Below are 14,144 nucleotides of genomic sequence, written 5' to 3' on the forward strand. Positions count from 1 at the left end.
CGTCACCCTTTTTGGCATGCCCCATGCCAAAAAGGGTGACGCCCAGACGTGGGGCCACTGGTGTTGTGTCAGGCCGCCTGCGCCCCCTAATTCTCACGCATGACATGCATGCCATCCTTGCCCGAGTGTCTGGTGCCTTCCCATGTCGCCGGTGCTGCGTTTAGGATGCAGCAGCCTCGCGCCGGTGGCGGGGGGGGTGCACCATTAGTGCACGCTGTCAGCCCTTGATCAATCGATGTATCATTTTCCCACGTTGGCACCAGACAAAGTATAAGCATGTCATTGTGCATAGAATGTAGTAATATTGATGTTGTTTGATTGCAAACAGACCCCTGACCTGAAGCAATGTTCCTGAAGCGCGGCATCTTGTGCGAGGCTGGGCCCGACAGCAAGAAACGTGCCCGAGAGCAGCATTCATGTACTAAATTGTTACAAAGCTTCATCACAAAGAACATAGTGGGACTAGCGGTGGATGTACGGTGAATGTCGCGCACATTCTCTTGTTTCTTGACAACACCTGTGACAGCACAAAATGGAAAGACACAATGCAACAGGCAGCTGCAGTAGGCTGTGCAAATGTCATGCTTCCGGCCTGTTGCCAGTGCCAAACCTGAAGCCTGAAGGTGACGGTTCACTACACCTGAAGCAGCCCTGAAGCAGCCCTGAAGCGAAAGTCGGGTTCCTGAAGCCCCGGCCATTCCCCGAGTGGTGGTGCAGCAGCAGCAGAAGGGCAAGTGAAGCTGCCGCGGGAAGCTGCCGCGGGAAGACTTGGGCGGATGACACGCAGCTGCAGCAGACAGACCCCGCCGGCCCCAGGCCCAGCAGCTGCGGGGCCAGCCCTTCATCAGCGGCGCGGCGTACGCGCCACCTCCACACCAGCAGTACCAGCCTGCGCAGCAGCTCATGCCAGCGCAGCACATGCCGTACGGCTACCCGGCCGCCGGCTACTGCCATGGCTACGGCATGGTGGCTACGGCACGCATCAGCACGGCGCCTACCCCGGCGGCAGCTTCCTCGCGCCGCCGCAGCGGCCAGCCCAGCACCCGGTGTCGCAGTGTGCATGGCAGGCCGCACCGCAGCACGCACGCACCCGGCGGCCGCACCGCAGTGGACACGCAGAGCCATCAGGGCCAGCAAGCAAGAAAATTGCACCGCTCAGACGCTGATTCCACAGCAGGGAGCAAATACATGGTGAATCCGAATGTTTAAGGACGCATGCGTCCATCTTGGTAATGGGTACATGCAGCGCCGCAACCCTGATGGAGTCTGATAGTTTCGTAGTTTGGGCGTACGAGTAGTGCCCGCCCTCCAACGCACGAGTACGTGTATTGGGTAGGGGAACGGCTTTGATTCTGCCGGACCCAAATTGTGGAACTGCACCATTGATTATATGTGCATTCTCCTAGAGTCATTAGTCTGTTCATTTTGCGCTGCGCATTGATTCTGATTCGCCGGAGTGCGCATTAGCAGGTTATCACCTGAACCCTGAAGTAGCTAAGCGAGGCCCCGACTCCAGAATGTCCGTACAGAGGTTCGTTCTCAGATTGGGTTGTCTGATCCTGTACAGTTTGTTTTCCTTTTTCTTTGGCGTGGAGGAGATGCAGACTGCGCAGACACGGAGGTGTTGCGCCGGTCCTGGAGCATTGTTGACTGACACGGTTGGCGGCATACATACCGTCTGCTGGCGGTGATTAATCAACAGTCGTGAACGCCACTGTATTCATTGGGATGAGCTTATTCGTAGCAGATTGTTTCTCAAGTTACATCGTTTTGGGTCTGAGCCCCGTGATGATGAGCGAAGCGATCCAGGGGGACGAAGCCCCACAGTGTCCGTGTCGTGTCCTGATACGGTAGCTGGGGGACTCTGTGTGGAGCCATCGCGTCGATGTGACTTTTGGGATGCATGTTGGGTCCCTGGCTGCACGTGCTGGCACCGCAAGCTAGCTGCCACGGCATACATCGTGTATGGGCGGTTGGCTCAAGCTCGGGTTGGGGATTGGGTGGGCAGCCGGGTACGATGGCTCACGTGGCTGTGGGCTGAGAGCCGTCGTAGATGCGGGCCTTGTGCATGGGTGCACACTCTGCGTTACAGCGGTTACAGCACCCCGCGGCTGACAGCTAGCGTACTGTCACTGATAGAGCGTTTGCACCCTTGCCCTGACAGCCGGACATTCACGCATCTACAACGCTGTAATCCTCATGACAGCGCACATGACACGTGTTCCCCGGTCACGGGAAAAGGGGCTGAGCCCCTCCACAGTCTGAGGCCGAACAACCTCATCGCCCGGACATAGCCGGGGTCGGTTTCCACAGGCAAATAGCCAAACCAGGTGCCTAGCAATCGCGATGCCACAGCAGAGCCAACCGCAGCCAGACGCAGCACACTTGTCAACAGCCGCACTACTCGCCATGCCGTTACGCATGCCCTGGCAGCCCCAACCTCCGAGCGTGCACGCAAACACTCTTCCTGCGCCGATGAAATGCGCTCATCAGCCTATAGCCTAGCCCACACACAGTGGCCGTGCAACCCAGCACACACCTGCAGCTCACACCGTTTCACACCTGCAACAGCTCTCACCTGCCCTAGCCCCCTATCAACAGCACCAGCGCCCCGCACTACGCCCCGTGGCGGCGGGCCTTGACCCGCTTGCGCCCGTCTTTGGGCGTGTCCGCGAATCCGAGGTTGAAGCCGCCCGCGTCACCGCCGCCACCACCAGGGGAGGGCGGCGCCCCGGCGCCAAATGTCGGTGCTGCGCCGACGAAGGCAGGCGCGGCGCCAAATGCGGGCGCCGCGGGCGCCGGCGCACCAGCACCAAACCCGCCGAACGACTGCGCCGAAGGCTGGGCCTGCATGCCGCCGAACGTCGACGTGCCAGCACCAAACCCGGGTGCGGTCCCAAACTGCGCTGGAGCAGACGCGGGAGCACCACCACCAAACGTAAACATGCTACCAGGCGCACCGCCGTTGGCCGCCTGCGCGCCAAAGCCCGCACCCGCGCCGAACGAGGGTGCTGCCGCCGGCTGCGCCCCAAAGGAGGGAGCCGCAGCGCTGAATGCGGGCTGCGCGGGTGCCGGCTGCGAGCCGAAGGCTGAGGCCGCGCCGCCAAAGCCAGGCGCGGGTGTGGACGCAGCACCGAAACCGGCTGCCGCGCCGCCAAAAGTACCGGCAGGCGCTCCAGATCCGAAGGCCGCCGCTGCCGCCGGTGCACCGAAGGACGGCGCGCTGGCCGCCGCCCCGAACGCAGGGGCGCTGGCGGGAGCACCAAACGCAGGCGCGCTTGCGGGCGCGCCGAACGAAGGCGCAGCTGCGGGGCAACGGAGGAGCAAACGGGGGCGTGGCGAAGTGTCAGACGGTACGGCGCCGACACCAGACGCATCAAGGAGGACATTCTTTCGGGAAGGTATGTTCACATGCAACCAGCGGGCATAGCACATGCAAACCCGAAAAATCGCCAGTACGCCGCTCACATGCTGCAGCCGCCCCGAACGTGAAGTTGAGTCCCGAAGCCGCGGCCGGGGCGCTGGTGCTAGCCGGGGGTTGGGCCCCGAACGTGAAGCTGGTTGCGGTAGCGGCCGTGTTAACAGCCGCCGGCGCCGAGGCCGCAGCTCCAAAGCCGAAGCCGGCACCCGCAGCAGCCGGCGCCGCTGCCCCGAACGTGGATGTCGCGGGCGCGGCAGCAGAGGCGGCGCCAAAGGCGAACATGGGCGCGGGAGCAGCGGTCACCGCCGTGCTGGGCGGCGCCGCCGCGGCGCTGCTGGCGGCCGCAGCTGGTGCCGCACCAAAGGCGAAGCTGGGACCGCTGCTGGTGGCAGGGGCCGCGCCAACGGCCGTGGTGGCGGCGGTGCTGGCCGAGGTGGTGGGGGCAGCGCCGAAGGTGAAGTTGAGTGCGGAGGATGCAGCTGCGGTCGTTGGTTGCGATGCTGCGCCGAATGCCGGCACCTGGCCGCCAGCGGCTGCCGGCGCCGTGCCAAACGTGAAGGCCGGCGCCGCCTTCGCTGGCTCGGTAGCCGGCGCGGACGCGCTTGGCGTGGTCGTGGTGGCGGCATCAAAGGCCGGCAAAGAGGTGGCAGGCGCGCTGGCGGCGGCGGCGCCAAAGGCGGGGGTGGAGGAGGCAGGGGCGCCGAACGTGAACGCTCCGGCGGGGGCCGCGGGCTTCTCCGCCTCCTTAGCGGCTGCAGCTGCTGCTGGCGCCGCCGTCACAGCCGCGCCAAAGCTGAAGCCTCCAGTGGTGGTGGCGGGCGCACCAAAGGAGAACGCCGGCGCAGCGGGCTTCGCAGCCTCAGCGACAGCGGGCGCCGCCGCAGGCGCAGCCGCCGTGGTCGGCGCTCCAAATGAGAAGGCGGGGGTCGACGACTCCTGCGATGTTTGGGATGGGCAGGTCGGTAAACCACTGCCCAAGCCCATCGTATGTCCCAAACCCATCCTGGCACGGCACGCATCCACAATAAACGCGCATTCGGAAGACTGCACATGTCCTTGTGCTCCGCACCTTGGCGGGCGCCGGAGTTGGGGCGGGCGTCTCCGGCGGCACCTCACCGCCGGCCGGCCGGAACGGAGTGCTGCCGGCGTTGACAGCACTGAAGAAGCCGCCAGCGCCCGGCGTCGCGGGAGGTGGAGTGGAGGCAACAGGCACGCCCGACGTGTCGCCCTGCACACACAACCAACATGCCAAATCAGTGTTACTTGTGTTACACAACTTGGTGTTGGGCTTGTTTTAAGAACTTCCCTACCAGGACACCGTCCGGCTTCTGGACTACCGTAACCACCACAAGACGCCAGCACAGCTCCTCAGTCCTCACCTTGCCACCGTTCTCGTGTGCCTTGTCAGGGGTAACGCCGCCCGGATCAGCAAATGCCACCCGCTTGGCTAGGCCGGGCGGCAGCTTGCTTGCCGGCGCCGCAGCGGGCGCGACCGCCGCCCCGGCGTCATTCTCGTCTTCATCGTCGTCGTCGTCCGGCAACGGCACGGCCGCGGCCTTGGCCACCTCCTCATGAGCAGAAGGCGACCCAGCCGCAGCTGCCGCCGCCGCCGCCGGGCTGCTCAGAGGCGCCGGCGTGGCGGCGCTGGGCGCCGCCGCCGCCTCCACACCGACACTGGGCGGTGTGAAGGTGAAGGTCGGCGCATCGGCTGCGCTCACAAATCCCAAAGCAACCGCCTGCGCGATCACATCGTTTGCCTTCTTGAGCCGGGGATCCGAAGGCGCCCCAGGATCACGGAAGGTGAACTTGGGCGAGGCCGCGCCCGCGTCCGCCGCCGCACCCGCCGCGGCGCTGCATGCGCCCGCACCAAAGCCGAAGCCCCCAGCCATGCCAGTGGTGGTGGTGCCGGCAGCCGCGGCCTGCTCCGCCCCCTTGCCGAAGCTGAACCCGAAGCCGCCCGCCGCGCTGCTGCTGGGGGCGCCAAATGTGGCAGCTGCGCCGGTCGCAGGTGCGCTGCTGCTGGCCGCGCCAGCGCCTGCGGCACGGTCGGCTGCGGCGCCCACTTGGGCCGGCGGCATGACGATGGGGCTCATTGGCAGAGTGGACGCACCGCTGGCGCCAGACTTCGCCGGCGCCGGGCTAGCACCCGCGTCCTGGCCAGCGCTAGGGCGGAGCGAGGGTGCCGGAGACGGTGCCGGGCTTTGGAAGTCCAGGGCTGCGGGCCACGGAAGCAGCGGGAAGCAGAGGACGCGTTAAAGCATGTGCTGCAAACGAAGGCCCCAAGCAAGGATAATAGAGAGAATGCTCGAGAGTTACTATCAGAAAACACTCATCGCGGCGAGCCGCTACGTGTTGTCAGCGAATCTCCCGCCACGCAGGACGTGGTGCTGTGCGCCCCGCATGAAACTCAACCAGCCGTGGCATGGGCCTGATCGAGGGATTAAGGGGCGCGCTGGCCTATCCGCAACTCCCCTTCAACGGCTTGCCCACGTGGTGAACCAAGACCTGTCCTTCCCAACACCTACCTCATCCCAACCCTGCCCCTCCACCCCGTTCCGTTCCTGTCCTCACCCAAGCGCGGCCCAGGTGTATGGCCTGCGTGCGCGGTCATGCCTCCCGCGGGCGACGGCGTCGCACCCGACACGCCGAACCCGCCGGTGCCGGCCACTGCGCCAGCGCCGGGCGTGGGTGTGCCGCCGTAGTGGTTCTGGTCCAGCCGGTCCAGCGGCGGCATGAAGCCACCAGGCAGCGGGGTGCCGCCGGCGCCAATAGCGCCGGCGCCAGCGCCCCCACGACCGCTCGCGTGGCCGCCGTGCTTCGAGGTGGTTGCCATCGGCGTGTTATTGTCCGCGGCCTAGGGGGAAGGGGAGGCAAGGGGTGCACATCATCACACGAAAACATTGTCGGCGCCGGGGGACAAACCGGATATGCAAATGCTGATCATGCCCCAATAGGTGCGGCACCCCGGTTGCTGCCGCCGCTTCCGCCCGCTCACCCGCGCGAAGTTGTCCAGGGTCTCCAGAATCTTCCGAGCCGTCTCGGTGGCGGGCAGCTCGCCGCCAGCGCCCGGCGTGCCCTGCGCAGGCGCCGGCGTGGTGGCGGCAGAGGCGCCGCCCGCACCCGAGCCGCCACTGCCAAAGCCGCCCGGTGTGCGCTCGCCGTCCGAATTCACGGGAGTGGTGTCACGCGGTGTGCGCGCCGACAGCCCCGCTAGCACGGAGCGCGGCTGCTGCGCCATGGCCTGCCGCCGCCGCTTGAAATCTGCACAGCCATTCCAAACACTCCGGTCAACAGCTTGAAACATCAACTTGCCGCGCTGACAAACTTTCCCGAGAACGCCGACCGGTGCTGCCCGCACAGCCCGCCCACTTACTGCTTTGCCCACCTGACAGGTTGCGGATGCCGGACGCCATGAGCGGCGACGCAGCCGGGCTCTCCCGCTGCCGCTTCGTGCCCGCGCCCGCCGCGCCTAGCAGCGGCCGGAAACCACCAGCCTGCGCCCCTGCCGCCTGACCCTGCGCGCCCGGCACCGCACCCGGTAGCCCCAGCGGCCCGAACTTGGGCAGGGGCGTGCCCGACCGACCCGAGGCGAACGCAACCTGGCCCGGAGCCAGGCGCACACCACCCGCGGCAGTGGGCGGCCGCGGCGGCATGCCGCTGGGGCCGGGACCGGCCGGCGGTACGCCCGTCGGCAGCTGTGCAGTCGCCACCGCCAGAGAGGTCTGCTGTTGCTGCTGCTGGCGCTGCTCGGGTGCGTTGCCGGCCGCGTCTGTGGGCGCCTGATCCTTGGCGGCTGGGCCGCTGGGGCCCGCAACGCGAGGGGGGCGCGGTAGGCTGCAAGGGTGCAAGTGCATATGTTTGTTAGGCTTACAATGGCACAGGGCTGCCCCGCATCAGCACAATGCAAAACCAGACTCTCTGACGCTCAACTCGTGCAGATATCCCCTGGCCAAGTAGAGCCCCCCAACGACTACGAAACAATGGCATACAAGCACGTACTTGGGACGGCCGTACGGATTGTAGCGCAGGCTGTTGCCGAGAGGCGGTCGCCCTGCCGCGCCACCGAATGATGGCCCCGCGGCCGGCAGCCCCAGCGGCTCCGTGCTGCTGCCCGGCTGCTGCGGCAGCCCCAACGCAAAGCCATTCGGCCCCGCCGTGTCACTGCCGCCACCGCTCACCAACCCACCAGGCCCGGCGCGCAACAGCGCCTTCAGCCCCTGGTACGGCCGGAATACCTCCGTCGACCGCACTGGGTCAAACGATGGCATCGGCGTCGGCGCAAGCGTGAGTGCCTGAACCGGCGCCCGCGCCAACGGCAGCGCAGCGGCGGGCTCTGCCAACGCGCTGGGCCCAGGTTTCGCCTGGGCGACACCACTGAGGAAGAAGTTGAGTGACGCTAGCTTTGACGGTGACCAGCCGTTCATGAGCTCAGAAGAACTGACTACGGCTGGGACGGCGATGGCGGCCTGGGCTGCTGCCAGCCGCGCCGGGGCCGGCGCCACGGCTTTAGCGGAGGGCGAGGGCGCCACCGCAGGCCTCAAGAGTGCGTTAGCAGGAGGCGAGTCGTCTGCCCCGCTCAGGGTGGGAAATGAGAAGGAGCTGGGCCCCTCGTCGACCTGCGCAAAAGGGGATGGCGTCAGGCGTCGGGGCGGGGCGGGGCCTGAAGATCCCACCCGCGCCCGGGCAACTAGCAGGCCTTCTTCCTGGCGGGCCGCACTCGAGACCATACCTTCTTCTTTGGCTGCTGCTGAGCTGCGGCAGCGGGCTGCTGAGCGGCCGGCGACGGAGTCGTGGCGGCTCCTGCGTGCATGCAGCGAGGTGTAAGCGTTGTGTGCTCCGGCGCACGTATAAGCAGCACCAACTCTTACCTGCACTTGCGGTGCGCGACTCGCCAGGCGAAACAAGCCCCTTCACCTGCAAGCGCACAAGCACCCGGATTTAAAATTGTGTTCCGCTGAGGACAGGCTGCTTGGCTACCCTCCATAATCTTAAGTCGTACCGTCTTGGTAATTAGCTGCAGAGGGCTAGAGACGAAGCCCAGCAGCTTGCCCGGCGTTGCGTTCCCGCGACCGCCGCGAGGAGCGCGGCCGCCCGCTCCCCGCGCGTCCGAATCGTTCATCGCGACCGTGCCTGTACTATATGCTTTTAGTAATGGTGATCGAGCTTGGGGGCCGGGGCTGCAGCCCCAACTTCTTTAGCAAATCCGGTAATAGTTGACGCCCTTGACGCCGTTTGGGCCAGGTAAGAGCTTTTTGTGTAGTGTCTGTGGGTAAGCTCAACAGTGAACATGCACCGGAAGGCAACAGAAGTCCTTCTGCTTCCGGTGCATGGGACAATGCTTCACTGACCCGACATTCGCGCGCTTATTTCACTTTAGCTGCTGCTATAATATACATACTGCTATTTAAGCAACCTCGAGCGTCCTATCGCAGGAAAGCAACCTGTCCTTGGACATATTCCACACTAGCCAGGCGCAAAACAACTGGTGACATGATATGTCTTGACCCCTGTACTTAAGTTGCTCTCGATTAGGGAGTTTGCTCGGCGCTTTCCGAGCTCCGCGCGCCATATAGGGAAGGATGGTCTTCAAGCTTGGTTCGAAGAAGAAGAAGCCTTCAGATGCACCGGCGACGTCATCAAACGGCAGTTCAGTAGCAGCGGCAGCGGTGGAGGAGGAGGTGAGTCAGGCGCTAGTGCTTCCGGGCCGGCATGCAGACAGGGGCTTGCAGGCGGGCCTCGCCTAACTTGCGCCCTGTATCTACGGTCGCAGATTGCGTACCATGCTGATGCCGATGAAAACGGTGGCATGCTGTGCACCAACGACGAGTTGCTCAAGCAGCAACGCGAGTGAGTCGGTCGGTAACCTCTCCAAGTGCCCCGGCCCCAAGTTGGGCTCAGTAACTGCCGCATAGGACGCGTATATGGATTAATACTGCTTTGCTGGTGGCTGTCTTCCCGCGGACGCACAGACGGGCGGTCGCCCAGACCTGTCCTAGCAGACACTCCAACTGCTCGCGCTCCCCCCGCGGGGCCATACGCCCTGCTCCCCGCTGAGCCATCCACTCCCATGCGCTGGCAGGGCCATCATGCAGTGGGTCAAGTCGATGGGGAAGCGGCTGCTGACAGGCAACGTCAACCTCATCAACACGCCCTTCCCTGTCAACATCTTTGAGCCGCGGAGCTACCTGGAGAAGCTGGCAGACGTGTGGGTGCACCCGCGGTACCTCACCGCCGCAGCCCAGGCGACTGACCCCGTGGAGCGGATGAAGCTGGTCACGACCTGGTTCATCGCAGGTGGGGCGCGCATGGCGCAGGGACTTCCAAGGTTCTGGCGCGGGATCCCGACTCGGCGATGACAGCAAGGCGGCGGGAGGGGCCCGCTCTCTAGTGGCCAGCACCCGGCTACGGCGCTGATGTTGAAATGGCACCTGCGGGCTGACCTCTACCCACCTGCCCTGACCCTACTGCGGCCAACGCGACCCCAACCTTTCCGCCGCGCACCTTGCCACGCCGCCCGTCACCCCTCAGGGCTGCACCACGCCTTCACCAACTGGCGCAAACCCTTCAACCCCATCCTGGGCGAGACGTGGCAGGCGGCGCTGTCGGACGGCACCTCCATGTTCATGGAGCAGATCAGCCACCACCCGCCCGTGTCGGCCTTCCACATGGAGGGGCCGGGCGGCAGCTACCGCTTCCGCGGCCTGTCGCAGCCCACCGTGTCCATCCAGGTGAGGACGGGGGTTGTGGGGCGGGGTTGTGGGGCGGGGCGGTTAGGTTGGGCGGGATGCGGCGGACGAGGGCTCTTTGTAGGCCGGGTGTGTGTGCGCCAGGGTTGTCGCGCAGCGCGGGCTGGAGGTGAGCTTGTAGGGTCCTTGTAGGGTCCTTGTAGGGTCCTTGTAGGGTCCTTATAGGGTCTTGGTAGGGTCCTGGTAGGGTCCTGGTAGGGTTCTGGTAGGGTCCTGGTAGGGTCCTTGGAGGAAGCTTGGAGGAAGCTTGGAGGATGTGCGTGGAGCATGCCAAAGATATGGCAGGGGTGGTCCGCTGCCGCTGCGTAGCGGGGGCAACAGAAACACGCGAGTGAGCTCACTTGTCCAATCAACTGCACGAGTCCGCACCCCAACCCTAGCCACCATGCGGCACGCCGCCTACAGCTAGGCCCACCAAGCCCCTACTATGCCCTAAGCCCCCAAATCCCGGGACTGAAGGGTATTATTACTGGCACATTCTTCTTGCATTTTCGTGGCTGGTTGGGCTTTCTGATGGTAATGGAACTTATTCATTGGGCTCGGGCATGTAACGTCCCAACCCCCGCGCCCGCACCCCCCAGGTCAAGTACTACGGCTTCAAGACGGTGGCCAAGGGCTTCCGCTACGTGGAGTTCCGGGACGGCACGCGCATCGAGCTGCACTACCCTCAGTACTACATTAAGAACGTGGTGTACGGCAGCAGCCGGCCGCGCGCCGAGGTATGTACGGCACACGTGCGGCACTGTGGGCGACACAGCTGTGGGCCAGTAACGGGATGGAGGGGTTTGCGCACAGGCCGGCGGGCAGCGGGACTGAGGGCATCATCATGAGGGCCTGGCGTGGTTGCTAGAAGAAGAGGCGGCTCCGCCGCATCGGCACACGCCCGACTGCCGTCTGACTCTGCCCCGGGCCTTGTGCCGTTACGCCATCCGCTCCCCTCCCGCTGTCAGGTTGATGGCCAGGCCATCCTGGTGGATGTGCGCAACAAGCTAAAAACGGTGATCAGCTTTGGCGCACTCAAGGGCGCCCGCAGCAAGGTGCTACGCCGCGTGGACGCCGTGCACGGCTTCATCTACGACTGCCGGCACAACCAGGTGGGCGCGCGCGCGTAGGGCGCGTAGCGAGAGTTGTTGAGGGTGTTCGTGGACCGGTCATGAAGGGCTGCGGACGGGGGTGGAAGCGGGGCGGTGCGCGTAGAGCAAGGGAGGAGCTTGGAAGCGTCAAGCACGTTCTAGCGCTGCCGAAGTGCACCGTGTGTACCAGGCTGATGGTGTCACTGAGCCGCGGCTGTGGACCGGCATGCCGTGCACCCGCGCGGCCTCAGGCATCGCTGGAGGAGAAGACCAGCACGGCGGACATGGCGGAGGCGCTGGAGGAGGCTGGGGCGGCGGCGCTGCGGCAGCGCGGCGGCACGGGCGCGGGCGGGCCGGGCGGCGAGGGGCCGGGCAGCGGCGACGCCGACGAGGACGAGTTTGAGTCGGCCAGCGAGAACGAGTACGACCCGGACAAGGAGGAGGGTGACGCCACGGCGGCGCTGGAGCGGGCGGCGGTGGAGGCCGCCGCAGCGGCGGCCGCGGCGGAGGAGGCGGACGCGATGGCGGCGGTGGAGTCGGCGAACGGCGCGAACGGCGGGTTGCTTGGGCCGGATGACGCGCGGGACTCGTCGGGAGCGGCTAGCCGGTCGGGCGCCTCGCCGCCGCGGCCGGGTGGCGGGGGCGGGGGAGGCGGCATGAACAGCGCGCGGGCGTCGCAGAGTGGCGACGGCGCGGGGTTGGGGCCGTCATCGTCCTCGGGGCTGCCCAAACTGGACGGCAGCGCGCACGGGGGCGGCAAGGCGCAAAGCGGCGGGTCGTTCTTCAGCATGTCGGCGCTCAACAGCATGGGCAAGCTGCTGCGGATATCGCAGGTGGGCGGAGGGCATGATGTGGCTGTGGGGCCGCGGGAGGGAAAGGGGGGGGGATGTGGGGGTTGCAAGGATGTTGGGGAAAGCGGTACAGGATGCACTGAAGACTGCAGACTAAGTCGTTGGGGGGCTGGTATTAGGGGGGTTTGTGGGGACGCGGGCACAGCTACGCGGCGCAAGGGGGTGACGAACTGGGGTGGGAATTGCGGTGTGCGGCCGCGGCATTCGTAAATGCAACACCAAGGCGTGAGTCGGGTTGGCCGGGCGCCGGGTTAGTGCAGTGCAAACGCACGCAGCATCGGCCCAATGGTACCAATTCCGGTTCTCCGGCATCAATTCCCGCGCCATCTCCTCCTGCAGACGCCCTCGCCCAGCAACATCGACCCCACGCCCAGTGACAAGGAGGGCGTGGCGGTGGCGGCGATTGAGGGCAGCTGGCTGTCGCACATCAACATCGACGGCGCGCGGTACTGGTCCATCACCAAGGAGGTGCCGGACGCATGGCGCCCCGTGCCCGACCCGCTGCCCTCCGACTCGCGGTACCGCCAGGTGGGCGCCTAGCGGGAGGGACAGGGGCAGAGGCAGGGACAGGGGCAGGGGCAGGGACAGGGACAGGGACAGGATTAGAGGCAGGGGCAGAGCCAGGGACAGGGGCCGGGGCAAGGGCAACTGCACTGATGTGGTGTGGGCGTGGCGCCTTGGCATTGTGGCTTAGGGCATGTCCAGGGGGAAGAGCGAGCCGGCTTGGTATGGGGTTCGGGATCACTACGCACTGACCTGCACACCCTGCCGACACCAAGTACGGTATGGCACGTCGGCATGCCAACACTTTGGGGACCTTCCCGGGCGCCCCCTCTGCGCCTGCTCATCCCCGCCATCTATCCAGTCATGCCTGGAACCACCTCCTTCATGCCGTTGTTCATCCCCGCCGTCTAACCAGGCATGCCTTGAACCTACCCCCCCCCCTCCGTCCCGCCCCTGTTGTGTCGCTGCGCTGCACAGGACCTGGTGGTGCTGGCTGCCGGCGACATGAAGGGCGCGCAGGCCGCCAAGGAGGCGCTGGAGAACCGGCAGCGGAACGACAAGAAGCTGCGGGAGGTGGCGCTGGCGTCCAACAGCCGGGGCGGCTATCGGCACTGATGACCGGCGGCTGCAGCTGCCGGGCGGGGAGGGGAGGGGGCTTGCCAACATGGGTGTGGGAAGTGGGGAGGTGGAAATGACCAGGCAGGCGGCGCCTGCGAGCTGCGGCACAGGGTGGTGGGAACTGAGGGTTGGGGGCTGCGGGCGCATGGAGAACTATGAAGAGTCGGTGCATGGCGACGGTGCACTGCAGAGTGGCAACGCATGCACGTGGTCGTGGTTGTAGCGTCGGTGGCAGGCGGCGCGCGCATGAAGTGGTTCGAGAGAGTAGAGGCTCAGCTGAAGTGCAGAGCAGGCTCGGCACACACAGTGCACGGACTGTAGGAATCCGGTTAGGCGATATATAGGCCTTGTGCTGGGCATCGAAGCAAGGGTGTACAAATGAAATCTTGTCTAGTGAATTTGGGGCTTGGGGGATGACGGCATCTATCCGCGTTTCCACTTGGGTCCGGATTTGTTCGAGGGACAGGATGGAGGTGTATACAAGGAGCCCTGCTAGCAAGGCGGACGCTGCTGCTTGGTTCGCGTCGTGTGCAAGCAGTCTGAGTTGAGTGGCTATCTAGGAGCGAGTGTCAGTGACCGAGAGTAGTGGCGTGCGACAAAGCTTTACACACATACAGACCCAGGCATGGGGCATTCGTGGCGTGTAATTGCACAAGTACGGACCCGATTTGCCGCCACGCCTACTGATTGACAACGGTTTGGGTCTTTAGGTGAGCATCCCCATGGCCCCACCTCCACCCCATGGACGTTGCTTGGGATCAGTAGAGGACTGCACGAGTGGAGGCGGGGTCGTTACAGGCAAGGCATGCATGGGGGGCGGTGTGAAGTAAACGCGTCCGCCGCCTAATCGGCCTCGGCTGCACAAGTTGTACACTTGTACCGTTGCCAACACGAAAGCAGCATGAGCCCCGCCGACGATGCCGCCAAAAAC

The 14,144-nt window shown here is 65.3% G+C and overlaps 3 protein-coding genes across 3 annotated transcripts; 2 read left to right on the forward strand and 1 right to left on the reverse strand.

Annotated features, from left to right (window-relative positions):
* Positions 1-309: 309 nt before the first annotated feature.
* CHLRE_16g670151v5 (uncharacterized protein) lies at positions 310-2,061 on the forward strand. The gene has a single exon (XM_043071144.1). The coding sequence runs from the start codon at positions 777-779 to the stop codon at positions 1,164-1,166; it is 390 nt and encodes a 129-aa protein (XP_042915808.1). The 5' UTR covers positions 310-776; the 3' UTR covers positions 1,167-2,061.
* Positions 2,062-2,074: 13 nt separating this feature from the next.
* CHLRE_16g670100v5 (uncharacterized protein) lies at positions 2,075-8,689 on the reverse strand. The gene is made up of 11 exons (XM_043071142.1): positions 8,421-8,689; positions 8,290-8,335; positions 8,151-8,221; positions 7,421-8,037; positions 6,807-7,255; positions 6,417-6,682; positions 5,993-6,275; positions 4,801-5,636; positions 4,491-4,649; positions 3,469-4,357; positions 2,075-3,305 (listed from the first exon to the last, which is right to left on the reverse strand). The coding sequence occupies exons 1-11, from the start codon at positions 8,538-8,540 to the stop codon at positions 2,617-2,619; spliced, it is 4,425 nt and encodes a 1,474-aa protein (XP_042915809.1). The 5' UTR covers positions 8,541-8,689; the 3' UTR covers positions 2,075-2,616.
* Positions 8,690-8,829: 140 nt separating this feature from the next.
* On the forward strand, positions 8,830-14,108 carry CHLRE_16g670050v5 (uncharacterized protein). The gene is made up of 9 exons (XM_043071141.1): positions 8,830-9,099; positions 9,192-9,268; positions 9,501-9,715; positions 9,950-10,149; positions 10,749-10,886; positions 11,118-11,261; positions 11,492-12,073; positions 12,431-12,619; positions 13,073-14,108. The coding sequence occupies exons 1-9, from the start codon at positions 9,001-9,003 to the stop codon at positions 13,208-13,210; spliced, it is 1,782 nt and encodes a 593-aa protein (XP_042915810.1). The 5' UTR covers positions 8,830-9,000; the 3' UTR covers positions 13,211-14,108.
* The last annotated feature ends 36 nt before the right edge of the window (positions 14,109-14,144 follow it).

This window comes from Chlamydomonas reinhardtii, chromosome 16 (assembly GCF_000002595.2).
Source record: "Chlamydomonas reinhardtii strain CC-503 cw92 mt+ chromosome 16, whole genome shotgun sequence".
In the NCBI taxonomy this organism is placed as follows: Eukaryota; Viridiplantae; Chlorophyta; class Chlorophyceae; order Chlamydomonadales; family Chlamydomonadaceae; genus Chlamydomonas; species Chlamydomonas reinhardtii.